Below are 19,746 nucleotides of genomic sequence, written 5' to 3' on the forward strand. Positions count from 1 at the left end.
ACAGCTGCCGGGCTACACATTATTCCCCCCTGCTCTGTTACTATGGAAACCACACGGCCACATTGGGCCAGGAGTCCAAAGTTTCCTCTGCTTGCCTCTCTCTTTTGAATGACCTCATCTTATTCCACCACACTGGGACAGGACATTCCCTATAATAACAGAGTCAAAGTACCAAACCTGAAGCAGAAAGGTCATTTCAAGATAAAGGTATTTCCAGTCATTTGGATTCGTGTGATTTTTTTAAAGGATGCTTTTTGCTCAACCCTCTCACGTGGACGGAGAGTGAAGTGTATTTTTATGAGGGGCAGCCATATTTTTAGACCAGGGGTTGCTAGAGAACACAGCATGCAGGAATCTCATTGAGCAGACAGATGACTTGTCTTGCATCAGTCTGCGCCTGCAGTGAAGAGAGGAGCAGTTTTGGCAGAGGAGGTGGAAGAGGGCTTGGCGTGAAGCAGCAGGGCCAGATAAGCAGTCCTTTGCCTGGCCTCCTGTCTCCGTAATCTCCCAACTCAAGTCTCTAATCTCAAAGAAAGTGGTTAATCTGCTTGCCTCCGTCTGCCCCTGTCTGCTTCACCAAGAGGGGCAGAGCTTATATTTTGGAGGAACAGAAGGGGCCTGCTTTTAAAGTGCTCCTCATTCATTGTTTTGGTCTTTCCCCTTGAAAATTCTTCTAAAGTCTAAAAAACAGTCTCCCTCAGTCTGTTGCTTTCTCTCTTTCTCTCACCTTTACACACAGGCACGCTTTCTCAAATAGGCGAGGCATTTTCCCCTCTCGAGTGTGAGATTAGGACCGCTGCTGCAAAAATCAAGGAGAGAATGAACAGAGGAGGCTTTGTGTGAACAGGACTGATCGCTTATCTTTGAAGCATAGATTCATGTCCCAGCCACAGACACAAAGGAGAGCAACGATTGCAGTTTTAGCCTTGGACCTACAGCCAGAGGCCATGTTTGAAAGAGAGAAAAATGGAGAGAGGATCTGAAGAATAGATTAGATGGTTAAACTGCTCTATTTAAAATCTCACACGTTACAATTAAAAGATAATTCCACTTTATTACAACTTGTTTCAGGCCATCCTTCTGATCTGTAGTAATAACACTCTACTTACCCAAGTCACTTGCAGTTTATTACAGCTTCTGTCAGGCCATCCCTCTGATCTGTAGTAATAACATTGTACTTACCTAAGTTAATTGCTGCAATGCAGCAGCATTGCTAAAAAGATATCTGATTTGGCAAGAAACGTGCAGTCAGGCCTCTGACTCTTGCTATTACTTCAGTGAGCACAACGTTATTCATTATTGTAAGGATAGACAAAACTATGAAAACAATACCAGAGTTGTAAAACCTGGAATGGTTCGAGAATGCATATGGCAGGAGAAGACCAAAGGGAATGAGAGACAGTCTATGGGCCTAATCATGTATGTGCAGCGTATGAATATCATCTGGGATGTTGTGGTGCTGTATCTCGCTGCACGTGGCCCACAGAGCATCTCATTCCCACAGTTCAAACAGACAAACCTGTCACCAGTGTGCACCAAACACTTCGGAAGAATGTGTCAACTTTGCCCCACTAAGGAGGGGGAAAGCAGGCTTGTCTTGTAGCCAGAGAGAAAGGGTGGCGGGTTTGGGGTGGGGGGGGGGTTTGCAGAGGCAGGAGAGAGCCAGAGCAGTGGCAACGTTACTAATGAGCAACAGGTGCTGGAGGGCAGTAGCATGGAAGCCATCTGTACCGCTGTAAGGCATCTATCCACATGGGCAGCAAAAGACACAAACACACGCACACTAAACTCATTGACACCAGCGGATAAAATATAATGTGTCAGTCATGCTGGTGTGGTTTGCTGGGTCATCACTTGACCTTCCTGCTGCTTTGAAAGTTGCCAGAGCTGAATTGTGACCCTGGTCAAATCGACCCCGGTCACCCCTGACAGACAAACACATTCTCAATCACCCCGCTCACTGACTCGCTTCCAGCTTGGCTTCAAGCATATTGAAGGAATATGAAAGTTTATTGACTTTTTTTTTTTTTTCGTTGTGTCCCTCAGGAGAATAAGTTCAACCCAGAGGTAGTGGAGCACATCTACCAGCACAACCCAATCCTGAAGTACACCCAGGGTCCTCTGTACGCTCCCCTGCTGCCCTTCCCCTACGGCAGCCTGGAGCACACATGTAAGTGCTTAAGATGTACATGGCATACATTATCATATCAACTATGTGTGGAGTTGCAGGTAAAAATGATAACTAACACTACAAAGTGCTTGAAAATTTTGGATCCCAGTGTTGATTGGCTAAGTCTTCATTCAAGCGGTTTTGAAATATATAAAATGCACTTCTTGACCATATAAACAGTTGCTTATGCTATCTATAAGAAACTGACCACTCACGCCTGTATCTCTGTGGAGTTAGTAACCATTTTCTGCAACTAGGACTTATTGCAAAGTGGAAAAAAGTAGCGTAATCTTCATTACTCTGTTGTTTGAATAGAGAGGCAGTGTTAAACACAATGCAATACATGTTGCTATAACAATCTTGCAAAAGAAAAAAATAACAATTGACAGTAAAAGCATTATAAAAAAAAAAAACCTTAAATGAAGCAAGTCTGCTGACTAGATGCTGATGTAAAAGATTGTTGTATTGCAACATGAAGTTTTGCTGCAACTCTGTGATGTTTACATGACATAATTTTAGCATCATACTGATCCGGGAGAGGTTAAGAAAAATAACATAACACAATATTGCACTGTTCCTCTTCCTTCTACCCAGACCACAGCGGTAAAGGCTATGGCTCGGTGCGTGAGGAGGCCGTGAAGCTCTTCAACTGCCTGCAGCAGCTAGAGTCGGCACGGGATCCAGTTCCCATCATCCAGGGCGTGCTGCAGACCTGCCTGGACCTGCGGCCCCTCCGCGACGAGGTGTACTGCCAGCTAGTGAAGCAGACCAGCTACACGCCTGCCCCGTACACTGCTGCACACCTCCGCTACTGGCAGCTTCTCACATGTATGAGCTGCACCTTCCTGCCTGGGCCTACAGTGCTCAAGTATCTGCGATTCCATCTCAAGAGGTGAGATTCACACACAGGATACCTAGGGCAAAATTGAAAAATCCACTTAGAAGTAAGGTACTATGATTGTATTGCAGTTGCGGTATGTAATTAAAATTATTCATCTCACATGAATATACTACCTCATTGCAATATATTTTTCTGCATAGTATGGAAAATCAGCAACCAGACCTCAGATATATGACCTGTAAGCTGACATGAAGTCTGCTTTCATGTATGAAGCCTGTAGTTTTTGCTTTTACAATATAATAGTAATGCAGCATGTGCTACATTCAAGTTGTATTAATACATGTTTGACTTAGCACAATAAATCCTCCTGACTTTTCTCATCACATCATCTCCTACTTGTAATTACAAGGAAAATACATGGATTTTTCTTGTTTTTGCTGGCTCTGATTTCTCACTGGGAAACATGACTTGTGGAAGACAGGTGGAAAACCCTGCAGTGAATGTTGACAGTTTAAGGTAATAGAAACTGTAACAGTAATACAATCAACTCTCTCCCTGACGTAATATTACAGTGTTTATTTTAAATTTGTGAAATCAGTTTTTACGTGAACACAAGTTGTAGCAACAAGACGCCATCCCGGTCTGATATGAATGGGATATCAGACAAGTATTCAGTTGCTGGTGATGGGTGAGAGTGGGGTGGGGTGGGGTGGGGTGGGGGTGGGAACAGAATGAATACTTGGAGATGAAGGTGATCCAGTGTAGTAGTAGCAGGGAAAACCTGGGGTCTAGACAGAGGACAAAAAGCAGGCGCCAGCATCCCTAAGTTTAGATATAGTAGCGTGATATGCCTTCACATTGTTAGCGTGTTCCCCCAGACAGATCCAGTGTTTTAGGGCTGGATTTGCAGGTCTGAATTAGCCCCTCTGTCAAGCATGCTAATCTAAGTTATTAGCGGTGCTAATCTCTTGCTCTAGATTTTCTGTTTTACGCCATGCCATCAAACCACTACAGTTTTCTATCTATACATATGTCTGTACTGGGAATCGCCCTCTAGCTAATGGAACAGTTGCATGCAATGGCAATTCATAATGCTGGGGGAACTCACTGCCTGTGTGTTTTGATACTTCTTGCCATCGCTCTCACGCACTCTCTCACTCTGTGGATCAGTGCTGAGGCTGCAGCTGGGCAGAGCTAAGACTGGAGCTGGGCAGTGGGCCCAGAAACCCTCCTCCACTCCCCCAGTGCCCTGAGAAACCCCCAGGGAATGTCTGCTGTCAGGGAGAATAGGCCAGAAGAAAGACAGCAGAAGAGGAGGGGGGTGGTGGTGGTGGTGGGGTGGGGGGGCAAGAAAGGAGGAAAGAGCAGAGAGGGGTGAAAAGAGAAGAGTATAGGAGGGATCACACAGACTCAGTGGAACATTCCTAATTATGTTTCTGCAGGACAAATCCCACCCTGTGGCCATATAGTTATGAGAGAGCGAGACATCGGAGGGAATGAGAGGGCCTCTCTCTGTCTGGCAGAATGTTTGAGGCCCTCTTGTTCGCCTCCCTCTGTCCTCCTGTTTTGTGTATTTTGGGACGAACATCACAGTATAATTGTTTCCTTCCTATTTTTCCCTCTGTGTTTACACAAGGCTGAGCTCATAACTCCATCGGGTTATATTTCACACCTTTCACACTCCACAAAGTGTGTAAGGATTTCAGCGTGTTGCCCGCTTGCCTTTGTGTCCCCTCATTTAAAACATCATCACACGCACACACACGTGCACGCACACGCTCACCTACTGCTCCCGGACGCTCCACTGGGAGGAAGTGGCAGGTCACTCTGGTTCACAGGAGCGGAAACACCTTTTCCTGTTTCGTGTGCTACCCAAAGTCAAACATGTTTTCTTTGCCGTTTTCCTTTTCTTTGAAGGATTGAGGGATGTTGAGCCTTTTAAGTCCCTAAGAGCTAAAGTGAGAACATTTGTCATTCTTCGCCTCATTGACTTTCTAGCATTGCCAACCCAAAGAAAATAAAGAACTCACTTGAATCAGAAGGATGACGCAAAGTCCATAATCATGGCATAACACCTTACAGACTTTGAGTCACTGTTAACATCACGATCATTAACAAGTTCACCCTTTTATGTATTGAGCTCTTTAATTTTGCTGGAAAATATGTAGCAAATCTAAATGTGCTTGCACACGCGCACGCACGCACACACACACACACACTCTTAATACTTATCCACCCCTTTCACTTTTCCTTGCAGGATCCAGAGCCAGAGTCCCGAGTCTGAGATGGATAACTATGCATCATTCATCAGCGAGGCTCTGGAGAAGACCAAGTGTCGGGAGTGTGTGCCATCCTGGGAGGAGATCCAGATGCTTATGAGCAGGCAGGAGATGTTGTGCACTGTGCACTATCCTGGCCCCGGATCCTGCCAGCTCTACATCAGCTCACACACTACAGCCAATGAGGTTTGGGCAGTCTGTCAACTTCTCACATGCTCCTGTTCCAAATTTCTTAGTCTGTCTAGAGTCTAGTCATACTGCTAAGCCATGATAATCACAGAAAATGCATTTCTGCCCTTTCTGTTTTTCACTCTTAATGTCTAACCATCTGTGTGTCCACCTGTCTTTTCAACCAACTTTCCCCCTGTCGTTCAACAGGTGGTGCGAAGGATGCAGGAGAAGCTCGGCCTGCAAGAGAGCAAAAACACATTTGCACTGTACGAGCAGAACGCACTGTGGGAGCAACCGGTCGCAGGGAGCGCTCTGATCGCAGACATCCTGACCAGGTTCGAAAAGTAAACGTCAGTCATCATCCTGTAAAACAGGCAGACGCCGCAAGGAAGTCAGACACAATAAAAACCGAGTCTGAGTCAGCCAGGAGTCTGAGCTATTTGTCACTCATTAGAAGAATGTGAAACAGAGCGGTGGATTGTGTATTTATCTTCAGTTGTCCAATTCCCATGCTGAACATTATCCAGTATCCTTGATAACTGGTGACCTTGTCTGGTCTTATTGGTCAAACATGACACCCTGTTGGGAAACTGGACTTGTATCACTATGTCTGTCTGGATAGCCAAGGTGAAGCTGATGTCATTTGGTAGTACAAGGCAAAGTCTCAAATGAAACGATAAGGCATCCAGCTGGAATAAAAGGGATCTGTGTTTTTTTTTTTTTTTTTTTTTAGTAGGCGATAGTGTCTGTATCCTCACAGTGTTGAGTGACAGAGTAAACATGAAGATCAGCAAACCACAGAGTTACTAAACAACAATATTGGGGAGGCGGTATCTTGTAACATATTAACATCTAGGCGTAAGATTCTTGGTATACCATTAGTATATTCATATATTTGTTTTCTGTCCCAGCTTTCTAACCCTCTCTGTCCCTCTTCTGTGCAGCTTCTCCACCAAAGAGTCAGAGTCTAAATCCCAATGGAAACTGTGTTTCAAGCTCTACTGCCTGTTGGATGCTGACAGCATATCAGTGGACAGCATTGAATATCTTTTCCTCTTTGAGCAGGTAATGGAGCAGAACACAACTCCACAAAGGGCAGAGTTCTCCTTTGAGAATATCTTTGTTATGAGTGACCAATTCAGTGCTGATAATGAAATATAATTTATTGTCCTGCAGTGAGTCATTCCTCGTATTTCATTAGATTATTCTGTTTTTATTTAACTATCATTAATGTCTCACAGGCTGTGATTTCAATAAAATACAGTGCATAAAAAGCATGACCAAGAACACTGGCTTCGGTGCAGAGGGGGCAAAAGGCAGCCAACACTGGCTTCATTAGAACATTTTTCCTGAGGACTCCCATAAAAGAGTTATGGGACAAAATAAAACAGGGTGGGGTTGGGAGGATTGATGGCAGGACTGAGGCCATTACTGACAAACTGTACCTTCTTTTCATCCCGTCCTGTCTCTCCTTACCTGTTTGTCCTTGTCCTTTTGTGCTGCAGTGCCATGAGATGGTGGTGCGTGGCCAGCTTCCAGCCTGTGAAGAGGATCTCCAGGCCTTGGCTTCTCTGAGGCTTCAGTGTCTAATGGGTGACTTCAGCACACACGCACCCTGCCCGCCTCTGGATGAGCTTTTTCCGAGTCACATGCTTGAAGCTCGGGTCCTCATGTCCCTTTCCGCTCCCCAAGCCCTGCCTCCCTGCCAGGTAGCAGCTCAGGGCTGCCCCACGACGCAGCGCTTCCCGACGGGCCTCCTGGCGGGGACGCTGTGGAGCCACACAGCTACAGCGGCGCACAAGCAAAAGGTGGAGCAAGATTTGCGCCTGCGGAGCCGGCTGAAGGAGGAGGCATCAGCTGTTATGGGATCCATCTTGGAGCGTTGGAAAGGTCTGGCTGGCTATAGCCACAGGGACAGTATGGCCGCCTACCTCACAATCGCACGCCAGTGGTCAGGATTTGGATGCACTCTTTATGAAGTGGACTTTTATATTGTGAGTATTGTGATGTCATGCTTTAGTAGCATTGTAGGATTTAAAAAAACAACAAAAAATTGGGCTCCATTAGTGTATTGGTCTTTTTAAGAGTCATTCGGACTCGAAGAAAACTGTTTTGACATCTGCTTACTTCTTTCTCCCTCCAGAGTTCGACGGGGAGTTTTTCCCAGAAGCTGTGGCTGGGTGTAGCTGCTACATCCGTTTCTTTGTATCGGCAGGGAGAGGCAGAGGCCCTGGAGTCCTTCCCCTATGGCCAGATCTGCTCTTACGGTGTATCTGACAGCAACACCTTCAAGATCACAGCTGGCGATCGGGATCTGCTGTTTGAAACCACCAAGGTATTTTGGTTCACATCCCAAGTCACCATATACAAACTGAGGCTTAAAGAAAGAAAAATCTCTTCTTAATTGGAGCTGTCTGCACTGAGCTCACACACAATCTATCTCTACTGTAGTCAGGATTCAGTTTGCATACAGTGGCCTTATCACCATGCAGTGTTCTGTACAGTATGTGAAAGAAGCACGCTGTCTGCTCATGACACCGCCCCCCCCCCCCCCCCCCCCCCCCCAACCCCAACCCCCACCCCCACACACACACACACCACCACCACCTCTCTGACCCACTTTAAAAACACTCATTAATTTGGTCTAAATAGAGAGCACACAACCTGCCCCTGCCCTCCAACCGACGCTAACCACCAAAAGTCTAACTTCCTGGCATTAAATGGCAACTGGGGGTGAGTTTTATTGCAGTGGTTAGATTAAAATATTAGGCAAAACATTTCTCAGAAACATGGATGTTCTTCCAAACAGACTTTTTTTTTTTTCAAGTCGAGAACAAATCTTGCCTTTCACTGGGCAGATTTGCTTGCATCTTCCCACACGGAAACAAAAAATCCTTCTGTGATCTCTCATGGGGCACAAAAGTGGCATTTATTTATTTATTGGAGGCACAGGCAAATTGAAGGACAACTTACAGTAGAAAGCCTCCTACTTTTATGAACTTAAGGCCTCATTTTGCTCTGACATGAATGTGCATGAGTTTTGAGCTGGCTACTGGGCAGGGGAAAAAGAGAAAGTGGATTTGCAGGGGGTGATTATGGTTAGGACCGGAGGTAAGGGTGAGGGCAAGATTAGCTGCTGATTCAAGGGTAACAGTTAAAGTTGAGGAGTAGGTGAAGGTTGAAGCTCAAAGACTGTTTTAGTCAGTTTGGGCAAGCATTAGCAGCACTAGAGTAAGGGTAATGGTCACGGTGGCTTGTGGTGGTTTGGTGGTCATGTCCACCAAGGTCAGGGTAACGGAGAGACAGATGAACAAATGAACTCCTCAGCAGCGCCCTCCCTTTTTTTTTTTTTTCTGCAACAGCTGCTGAACAAAATATGTCAAAGTGATGAAATATCCACACACATGTAAGACCGCTTTTTATGATCGAGGGGTGTGTTTGTCCTCCAGAAATCTGCCAAACAACATCATCCTCGTCTTCTGGAGGATCCAGTTTTTCTAGAAGCCGGATGACATCATTGCTCTCCACCCTCCTGTGACAGTGCCAGACAGACACTGAGACTGCCACCAATCTGACCTCTCTCTCTCTCGTTCTCTCTGCTTCTCTCTCTCTCTCTCTGTCACAGCTGACTGAGATCATGCAGCTGATGAATGCGTATTTCAGTGCCATCCGTCGCCAGCGAGGGAAAGGGGAAGATGTGGACATCACCATCGCAGAGACCACAGAGGTGGGCTTCCATCACCTGGCTTCGACACCTACGCACGCCCTCCTGGAGCTGCCGTCGCACCCTGTTTGAGAGGGACCCATACCCGGAGACACCCCCAAAACCCCCCCACCGTCCTCCTCCACGTGGCCCCTATGAGGCCCAGCCCCAGCCCTCAGGACCCCGCGCCTCCTCCGCTGGGAACGGCACGGCAGCCAAAACAAAGAGAGGGCTGTTTTCGCTCCCCGTCCGTGAAAATAAACCGTCAGTGAGCTTTACAGCTGAAGGAGCTAGCCGACGCGGAGGGGAGGAGGGGACGGGAAGGCAAGGGGTTCTGTTTTGCAAGTGAGGCCAGAAACCCACAGAAACCAATGCGGTTGCTGATGAGGTGTCACACACCCCCCACCCCATCCTGTCACGCAACCACCTCTGTTACTCTACATGGCAACACACGCTACCCCAACCTCACCCCCCAACTCCCACCCCCCCCTCCACCCCCCCCCCCATCCCCTTGACAATGTGAGACGTTGGTGTGAGCCTTGCTACATCAGGGAGAGATAGCATCATAAGAGTTAGGACTTATGGCAACAGTAAGCTGTGGTACTCCCCTCATGAAGGTATGGCTTAGAGTGAAAACACTACTCTCTCTCTCTTTCTCTCTCTCTCTCTCTCGAAGTGTGCCATATTTGTATTGCCTTTCCTAGAAGGCAATCGTCCCTCATGCACTGCTGGAATAGTGTTGAGAACATTCAGCAACACACACACACACATACACACACACACACCCTCCCCTGTCTTTGGCTCTCTCTTTCTCTCTCTCACACACACACACACACACACACACACACATATACACACTTGCTCTCTCATGCACCCTTATGCTGACTTGTTCATCAGAGACGGTCAGTTTTCATAAGGTCCCAGCCAGGCTTGCATTACCTGGAACTGTTGATGCAGTGAGCCATGTGAACTTGGAACTGGAAACAGATGTTGCACTCTGTAGCTAAGTCACTTTGGCTGCCATGGCCATATAGACTCTTACCGATGGGATTATCAGTTTTGTGTGCGTGTATGTGTGTGTGTGTGTGTGCGTGTATGTGTCTATTTGATTAAGAAAACAATTTCCTGGATGGGACTTAATTGTGTTTCACAGAAACCAAAGGATTTAGGGGCTGTTTCTACATTGTTTCCACCAAAATGCTCTGATTTGTCCTTAGTTGTGCTGCTTGTCTTGGCCGTAATCCTCGACATGAAACTTGGTTAACACTTGACTGATTGGATAATTTTGCTTATTGTCAGTTACTTTCCTAATGCAGCTCGACTCTGCTGAAAATAACAGGTGCTTCTCTGTTTCTTATTGTTATTTTCATAATGTATATATTGAGTACACACACACACACAAAAAAAAACCCCAGTCAGTGATCATTGAAGATATCACAATATTTGCCATGAAGTTCCCCATCTGTCCCCATCTGCTATTCAAACACACTTTTTTAATTAGGCCATGGATGCTTTTGTAGTACTATTTATGCAGACTGCGATTTTTTTTTTTTTTTTTTTTTTTTTTTTTTTTACTGTCCTTCATGTCTTAAATGCAGACCTATGTGTGTTTTCATTAGGTTTGCTTTAACTGATCAGAGCCATGATGATGTTTTTGGTTCTGTACCTTAAAGCATGTGTAAATCCTGTGTAGCTCCTTCTTTGTGTTCACCGTTTGAGTATTCTTGTGAAGCCAAAGTTTTGCCAAGTCATGGGTTTCAGCATGGACCAAAGATGTTTTTTTTTTTTTCTTTTAATAAGCTTTTATAACAAGAAATTATCCCAAAGCAGATAGATCCCCCCAATTTATATTTTCCTTTTTTTTTTTTCATTTATTCATTTTTATTTAAACTTGAATATCAGACAAATATGAAGACATCCAGTTGTATACATTGTACACTTTTATTTAATTGTAGTAGATGACCATTTTAGGAATTTGAGACCATAGATAATTTTTACAGTCCTGTCTGCTACACAACCCCATGTGATAACCAGCCTCAAAACTCAAGACATAAATCCTCTCACCATGGAAGGCCTTGACGAGTCATTGCACAGTCAGCCCTTTGCTTTTTCTACTGCAGCTGCAGGCAGCTCTGAGCTACATGTATTAAAATAAAAATAAAATCAAATTGCGGATGTTTTTGCTTTGTATTAAGCTTGTTTGTATGCTGCATGGTACCTTTTTATGTAATGTGTGTATAGTTCATTGCACTATTGTTTGTTCTTAACTAACTTGGAAGTGCAATAAGACTATAAATACTGTATGTAATTAATAAAAACAGCACCATTTTACCATATTTAGTCTTTGGTACTATTGTCTAGCGTCAGCTCTCATTTCCCTTGTTTCATTTGCAGAGAATGTGCTTTCTTGTACCTCGACTAGTGAAGCAGTGCAAGACTATTGTTTTCAACCAGGCACATTTTTATAAAAGGCTCAAGTTTGGCGCCAGCAGCGGAGCTGAAAGCTACCTCCCCTGTAGCTTTTCTGCTTAAGAACAACAGTTGGTTGAGCAAGCGTTGCTAAGTGCTTTTACGTTCCCCTGTGGTAATGAGCCTTAACTGAGTTGGATGAACAGCTACTGACCACCAGTACACTACAGCTCCAGGTGAGGGGGCGGGGGGGAACATGGCGTTTCATTATTTTACATACAGGTTTGAACAATTCTCTCTACACGTAATCTACCAAATATGCCTACAGATAACAAGAAATGTTTCAAATAGAAGATACAGAATAATAGAAAATTTGTTTATTCCTATTCGTCATCTCAAACAGGTCCAACAAACAAAGCAACATGAAACAGTATATTCATTTAGACGATAGAGAAGGCCAGTGAACCAGCTATTCTTTAAAGTATATTTACAGGCATAGAAATGAAGCGTTTAACGAGATCCATCCTTGTACAATGTCCATCTGTGCAAACTGTTACTTTCTCTGTTGTTTAAATGTCAATGCAGTTTATATGGCAGGTATTTAAACATCATTTTTGGCTTAAGCCAAGCTTCAACTTGACATTCTTGTTGGTCGTGTACAGTGGTAACAAATGAGCAATGTGTATCAGCAGCAGATAGACGGTACAAAGCACCATGTCAGAAATGTTTGGGATGCAAGAACCTGCATTAACCATCATGCAAATCATTCCATCTGTACTCCCATTATTTCAAGGCAATCATCCCCTAGACTGTGGACGTTTCACTGTAAATAAACTGCACAAAAACGAAAAACACTGTACTCAGTATAAAAAAATAGACCGAAACAAGGCAACAAGTTGTCTTTCATTAATGAAAACTTTTAAAATAGGCTTCAAGGGGGGGAAAGATGAGTTTAGGAGAAAGAATAAAGTAACTATTAACAGATATTTATAGATTTTTTTTAAGACATACTGAGGTTTTCTGCACAGACTTGCAGGGAAGAGGTGCTCTTACTTTCATTTCACTGGACTAGTACATAAAGGTTGCTTTATGTATACTGACTTTGACAATCTCAGGAAAAAAAAAGAACTTACTGTAACTTCACCCTTTTAATTTTTGGTTAATATAATGACAGTAGGTGTTAACACTCATCCCTCAGTCTCTTTTCCATTTTTAGACACAAACATACAATATGATTACATGCTATAACAAACCAAATCAATAAATATTTTTTTCCAGAGAAGCAGCTATAGCCAAATTACCTGTCTATTTTGGGACACATATGTAGGAAAAAAATAATGTGGAGAGTATTGAGTTAGAAAAAACTAGCTAAGCATGGATGCTAACTGGGTTGTAGTTGAAATACAAGACAACAAGTCTGTTCACTGTTCTTGTGTGCCCCAGGAAATGTAGTCAGGCCGCGTGGCTGCGCTGTACTCGTCCACCAGCTGCTGGACCACCTCACGCGAGTTGTCCAGTTCGTCAAAGTTGTCCTTGAATATGTCCTCTTTGCGGAACTGCTCCAGGAAAGCCTCCCTCTTACGCAGTTTGTCATACTGCCGGCATGTCCGCTCAAACAGCTGTGGGACAGCGACAGAAGTGACATCAAAACGAAAGCTAAAAGCTCAGAAAGTTCGAAAGTTTCAGGTTCCAATTCATGTTTCTCTAAAACTTTCTGTTTTGTTTTCAGTCATTAAATGTCAAGAGAGACGTAAATTCAATCCTATGATATCACTTCCTTGAATGACAGTAATTTCCCCTTATCTAGATTTACAGCCTAAAATAATTAGAGAAAAGTTTAAATTAGCCTCAATCATTTCAGATGAAGTTATTTAATGATATCACAGGACTACATTTGACCTCAACTTTACAGCTCATGTTTTGAACCAACAAAAGTTTTGATGTCTTGTTTGGTAGCATATTATAACAAAACTTATATTTCTGGGGAATTGCCCTGGAACTGCTGCAGTGGCGGCTTAACTTCAGTTTCAGGACAATGTGAATTCTCAAGTATTGACTCAGAACAAACACAGACACGTCTCTACTGTATAAATACACACTGGAGGAGAATGTAACTGAACAGGCTGAAGTCACAAAAATTCCAAGATGAGCACTTACAGAGGAGATGCTTGTGTGGTTGGCCATCATCAGGCCGCTGACTCGGTGGGCCGAGGGCAGGTACGGAGACTTCCTGGACAAAGCCACCTGGATGCTGGCAGGACCCCAGGGAATAAAACTGGCAAGTTTACGTTCCCGGATCCTTTGGAGGCTTTTATGCACCTACATTAGAGTCAGACATAGATTTGAATACTCTCTGAATATGTTAACGCTGCTGCTTTAGGATAATTTACATTCTTAAGGATATGGTTTGACTCCACACACACACGCTGTGTATTCGTACCTGTGTGGGGTCGACCTCTCCCTGGATGATGTTAAGGATGGCGATGTAGCAGTGGCTGGGCTGCCTCTCCCTTCCTGTGGACACCATCACATTCTTGGGTTGCAGAAGCCTCCTCATCACATCCAGCACTGTGGTTTTCCTCACACTAGCGACCTGCAACACAGTATGAGTTACCGATTCAAAAGCTGCTGCTGATCTCGACAATACTTCCCATTAAAATCCTCCGACAGCGCATTAACATGAAATGTTGAATGAAGAGTAAACAAACGCTCCACCGGTCTCAACAAAACTCACCGACTGGTCAGTAGTGAGCGGTGTGTAGCCAGTCATTAGGAAGTGGAGGCGGGGAGTGGGGATGAGCGATGCAATCAGGCCGATAAGGTCGTTGTTCATGTAGCCTGGGTAGCGCAGGGTGGTTGTGCTTGCAGACATTATGGTGGAAACCTGCGTGCATGAAGGTTCAATTAGACACAGAGCTTTTAACAACTACCTGTCAAAAGCTTACAAATAACTTCAAGCTGAAATTCAAAATCTTTCAGTGTGGCTCCTGTCAAGCAGCCGACGCACCGTTTACAGACCACAGCCATGAGCTGAAATCCAGTCTGACGTGCAACTGACTTGCCAAACTAGTTTGTAAATCTTGTAATTTTTGTAGTGAGCGACAGCTGACAGGTCTCTAGTACAGTCTGTCTTGATATGTGCCTTTGTTCAAATACAGGTAGACTGAAAAATTAGAACTGTTTGAAAACCTGCTGACAAGCTGAAAACAGCTGTAGGGGGTGAAGTGACGTCTCGTACTCACCAGCTGATTGATCTGGGAGAACGAGGGGTTCTGGATATGCAGCCTGTCTGTGGCGATGCGATTTAGAGCCGTGTTATCCAACACCACCTGATACACACAACACACACACACAGACACAGACACAGAGACAGAGACAGAGACACAGAGACAGAGGGCAATTATTAGACAAATGAAAACAGGGCCAAGAGATTCCCTCCAGCACAACAACATGGTGAAAGTCAGTATACTGCTACGATATTAAAGAAAGATTGAGAGGGTATCAGTGTAATGACGCAGTCAAGGAACCTCTTTAAGAAGCAACACAGTGCGCTGTTGTTAGGAGACCTTAACATAAAAGGCACAGTGTACAGTTGCAACAGGGTGACCAATTCTTGAGCAGATTCTATTAGCTCTCTGGCTAATTTAATCAACATGAGGCCCTTATGCAAGACCTTGGAGGAAGTAGGTATTAGGGAGGAAACACCATTAGACTGTCAGAGCATCTCAGACTAATACAATCACCAATTTAAGACGGAGAATTTAATAAGTTTGATTTGTAATGACTCGATGCTGGCGCTGCAGTTTGCGTCTTTATTAGTCTGCTACACGAGCATAAAAAGAAGCTCTTCAATAAAATAATAACTGATGAAAGTGAAAACATTAGACTACAGCTGATTAACTGATTCACTACAGTTAACCAACAGTTAACTGTTGAAGACAAAAATGATTTATCATAACATATAGTACTGTGAATTGTACTGCTGTATCAGTTACATGACTTTAAATGACAAGTGGGAGGCCAAATTACCAAACCATGCAATTTCATGGATAAGTAACAATCTCTGTCTTCATATTAGTGATTTTAATTTGTTTTGAGGGGTGGAGTACCACTTTAATTGCTCAAAACATTAAACAAGCCTAGCTGAAACCAGTGCTGTATAGGTTTTTGCTAATAAAATAGTTTTTAAATAGCACTGCGATAAAATTGTGTAACAGGCCTGTGGAACTTAATCAAACTTTATTAATGTAAAAGTTTCATAAGTCTTTGATGTCTTAATACAGTTTGACGTGTGTACTAGCACGTACTTGCTACCCTTTGACCTCTGCCATTTACATCAGAACACATGAGACCAAATTTGTTTAACTGTCTGACATCACAGCATAATTTTATTGGCAATATGACTGACCGCTTTTGGTAAATAATTCACGTTTCCTGTCTCAGCTTATTGGGGTTATTTGGTGCCACTGAGCGTCATGAGGCAAAGAGAGCGATGGGATTAATCAACGTTTGTTCATGAGTGCTGCTGCTCACCACGCAGTCTGCGTTCTGGGTCAGCCTCTTCAGTGTGAGCAGAGAGTTGTACGGCTGAACGACCACGTCGCTCATCTCATCCTGGTTTGGGAAAACAGAGTAAGTCTGCACCAGCTTCTTTGGGTACCTGGAGACCAGAAAAATACATAATGCACACACAAACCAGGTCGCAAGAGGAAATGTAAGTGACAATTTTGACTGCAGAGTCATCATTAAAACCTAAAAAAAAATGTTTTTTTTTTTGCGTGTTTGCAGACCTGTCATTGAGTTTCTCCAGTAAATAAGATCCAAGCCCGGAGCCTGTCCCCCCAGCAATGGAATGACACAGGACAAACCCCTACAGAGACAAAGGGTTACTCATTACTTACAGTTCAAATTTACAGCCACAGAGTGTGCCACGTGTGTGTTAAGCTTACTGTAAACTCTACTGATGCAGAAAGCTGACCGTGTGTGGGTGAGCAAATGCCTCTCTTCCTAGGCAGTTATATAAAACCTCACAAATAGGCTCCCTCACCCCCCCAAGACAGCCCTGTAATACCTGCCTTCCACACTCGCCCCGGCTATTATCACCAGACATTCTACACACCACACCCTGCCAACATACACACGGCAGCTCGGCCCACCTTCCAATCCAATGCACACATGTGTGCACACACTAAATAATAATGTGGGGGTCATAATGTGAATGACTTACAGAAATTGCAGACCTTTGAGGGGAAATGTGAGTGTTATTTTATGAGTGGCTGGCAGCTAAAGAAAGTTCAACCCCCCCCCCCCACACCCACCCAAAAAAGGGGGCTAAGAATAATAATGAAGCATGGCTGGGGCTTTGCTGGTTTTCAGATGACAGGCACTGGCACCATTTGAACATGTTGTTTCTATCAAGGCATTCATTTACCACAACAAGCACAAGAGTAGAGCTGCAATGATCAGTCGATTATTTGATTAGTTGCCAACTATTAAAGTCACTGCCAATTAGTTTGATAACCAATTAATCGTTTTGAGAAAAGACTTCCAAATCCTCTGTTTCCAGCTTCTCAAATGTAAATATTTTCTGGTGAAACTTAATCAACAGATTGATCGATAATGAAAATAATAATTAGTTGCAGCCCTACACAAGAGTCTGCCTGAAAAGAGAAGTCATGTTTGAGTACAGTCAAGTATCAACTCATACTACTGAAATAAATGTATCACATTTACTAAGAACAACAAAGATTTTGATACTTTCCAGCATGCTTGAAGTTCAAGCTCCAAATGTTCTCTTTAAAAAGGCCTAATCCCCTATGGTTTGCGTGTGGAACGCTATGTGACCAAATCACGGAGTAACGTACAGAGTGCTGAGGTCACAGATGGGGTGAGAGAATCAGTTGACTACATACTATGTAATATTTCTACACACAGATATATCACATTACTTTATAATCCGTTTTTAAAATTCCACTCTGCCACAGCTCCGATCGCTCACAGCCTCAGGCGCAGTCGGTATGTGATAAATGATAACTTGCCTCAAGACTGTCACTGCCATCTGCTTCTCGGTCAATGATGTCAAAGATGTCTTCTTGGATTTTTTTGCCCTGTGGGGAAAAAAAAAATGTCAGGGCAACATGCAAATGCATTGAATGTTTATTTCTTTAATTAATGACAAAGTGTTTCCAGTGATCACCTGTGAATATCCACTCGCCCAGTTGTTCCCAGCCCCTCCACCGTGCTCAGAGAGGTAGATGTTCTCAGGGTTGTACAGGTTTGCGTAAGGAGAGTTTAGGATGGAGTGGATCACCCTGGGCTCAAGATCCAGGAGAACTGCACGGGGGATGTAGTGTTCATCGTCAGCCTGTGAAGTTACATGAACAACCATGGGGGGTTAAGCTGGTGATGCTGCACAGTCTGTGTAGGTTGCTGTGGCCTTGCAGGAGTGCAGTTTACACTACAACCACTCCATCTAGTGAAACATAATGTTGTTGCACTTCAGCTGCACACAAGCACCACCTGACAAAGACTTGAACATACACTACAGTATATGTGGTGTATACAGAAAATATAGGTCTTTACGGCATGAAAGATAATGAAATGAAGCTGCAAATGCTTGTTCCAGTTACCTGATAGAAGAACACATCCTTTCTGTCGGTCCCTTCAGTTGCAAACTCCTCAACAATCCCTTCTGGGCTGATGCCATGCTCTGCACACAGCTGCTTCCAAAACTCAAACCCGACTGCACAACAAAGAGAAACGCCGGGTAGCATAACGTTCACGTTAGGTCATATTCATCAACAATTTGTGACTTTACAGGTTTATTAGACAAACGTCAATTAGCATCACCTTCTGTCTTATCTGAATGACAATGCACAGGTAGCTAACGTTAACTTATATTAAATGACATTCGCCATATAGAGGCCCCATTAGCAATGAGTAAAGTAGGTTATAACATACTAACGCTGTCATTGTTTATATGGTATTTATGTTTTGAATGTAGCTAGACTTGAAACTAGCTCTTAGCTAACGTTACATAGCAAGAAGCCTGACAGAGCATCTTAGCTAACTGAACTTAAATGTTGGACAATGCCTGTGAGCAAAATGAATTAACTACGTCTTTTACACGTACTTTGATTTCCACATTGTCCCAGCTGAAGCGTTATGATCTCCCGCGGCATGTTCAGTCTTCAGTTGCTCCTTATTTAGCTGTTTGCTAGCTAAATAATACGAGACAAACAGACTCCAAACCTCTTCACACTCCTTCCCGCTTGCCAAATTTTTGTTTCCTAGGATGGTGAAGTCATGACCCGCCCTACTCTGCCTCTGATTGGCTAGTACTCGTTGCCTTCGTTGCTTGGATTGGTTAGGTTTGGGCGTGAGGAGTGCAATTGGTTAGGGTCAGGGTAAGAATATCAGGGTGAGCCAATCAGAGGCAGAGTAGGGCGGGCCATGACTTCGCCATCCTAGGAAAAAATATATGGGTTCCCGCTTGGTACTGATGTGACGCTGAAGGCAGACTTCTTCCTCTATTTATTGGCAGATTGTAAACCGTCAATAAAGCTGCACACCGCCCCCCACTGTGTCGGAGTGAGTAGAGTCAAAAAGATAACTGACCATGTAATAAGCTCTTCTTATAATACATTCATGTTCAAACCATGCTAGTCGCTGGATGTATTGACGCTTCAATAAGTCAATATGGCCTCTTTGTATCTGGTTTGGGCTTAATCTCAAATCGCAGCTGCCTAGTTTGAAACCTTTATTTTCAATAACTTCACCGGAAGTCACCGTATGCTAGTATTTTTTCTTTGACGCTCCTGAAATTGACGGTTGTCAAGTGTGAGTCATTCAGTGTCTCCCAGTGGACCCAGCGCGTAACTACAACTCTGTCTATTTTGGACGTTTTTCCTTGTCTTTTCTGGGGTATCTTTTATAATTCAATTTTAATTATTATTTAGCAGTAGTAGTATATAGCAACAGTAGTATATACAACTTTATATAGCGATAATGGTGAGAACCACAGAAACAAACAATATAAAATTTAAAAAAATCTCAGTACCGTTTCATGTTCTGTTCTGCTGATTTATCTCTCCGGCTGTGACAAGTTCTGATATATTTTTCTGCTTACATGGTGGCATCGGTTTTCCCAAAATAAATATTGATTTTATATGGG

General features: G+C 43.7%; 2 protein-coding genes across 2 annotated transcripts in view; one reads left to right on the top strand and one right to left on the bottom strand.

Moving 5' to 3' along the window:
* The window catches only part of plekhh3 (pleckstrin homology, MyTH4 and FERM domain containing H3), a 32,648-nt gene extending 21,148 nt beyond the window's left edge, over positions 1-11,500 (top strand). Inside the window, exons 6-13 of the mRNA XM_067570703.1 lie at positions 2,047-2,170; positions 2,765-3,062; positions 5,269-5,476; positions 5,669-5,796; positions 6,406-6,526; positions 6,967-7,455; positions 7,605-7,796; positions 9,087-11,500. Coding sequence (XP_067426804.1) covers positions 2,047-2,170; positions 2,765-3,062; positions 5,269-5,476; positions 5,669-5,796; positions 6,406-6,526; positions 6,967-7,455; positions 7,605-7,796; positions 9,087-9,257 — 1,731 coding nt within the window. The 3' untranslated portion in view covers positions 9,258-11,500. The remainder of the gene's footprint in view (positions 1-2,046; positions 2,171-2,764; positions 3,063-5,268; positions 5,477-5,668; positions 5,797-6,405; positions 6,527-6,966; positions 7,456-7,604; positions 7,797-9,086) is intronic.
* Positions 11,501-11,935: 435 nt separating this feature from the next.
* Positions 11,936-18,867, bottom strand: tubg1 (tubulin, gamma 1). Its single transcript, XM_067570706.1, has 11 exons — positions 18,706-18,867; positions 18,203-18,315; positions 17,770-17,937; positions 17,612-17,680; positions 16,364-16,443; positions 16,107-16,233; positions 14,816-14,902; positions 14,308-14,457; positions 14,014-14,166; positions 13,731-13,892; positions 11,936-13,192 (listed from the first exon to the last, which is right to left on the bottom strand). Exons 1-11 carry the CDS (start codon positions 18,752-18,754, stop codon positions 12,995-12,997), a joined length of 1,356 nt encoding a protein of 451 aa, XP_067426807.1. The 5' UTR covers positions 18,755-18,867; the 3' UTR covers positions 11,936-12,994.
* Positions 18,868-19,746: the final 879 nt, after the last annotated feature.

This window comes from Thunnus thynnus, chromosome 17 (assembly GCF_963924715.1).
Source record: "Thunnus thynnus chromosome 17, fThuThy2.1, whole genome shotgun sequence".
Taxonomy (NCBI): Eukaryota; Metazoa; Chordata; class Actinopteri; order Scombriformes; family Scombridae; genus Thunnus; species Thunnus thynnus.

Coding starts and splice junctions, on each gene's coding strand:
- tubg1 (XM_067570706.1), bottom strand. CDS start 18,754: ATGCCGCGGGAGATCATAACGCTTCAGCTGGGACAATGTGGAAATCAA. Junction 17,938..18,202: donor AGGATGTGTTCTTCTATCAG/GTAACTGGAACA, acceptor GTAACTTCACAG/GCTGACGATGAACACTACAT. Junction 14,167..14,307: donor CGCTCACTACTGACCAGTCG/GTGAGTTTTGTT, acceptor ACTGTGTTGCAG/GTCGCTAGTGTGAGGAAAAC.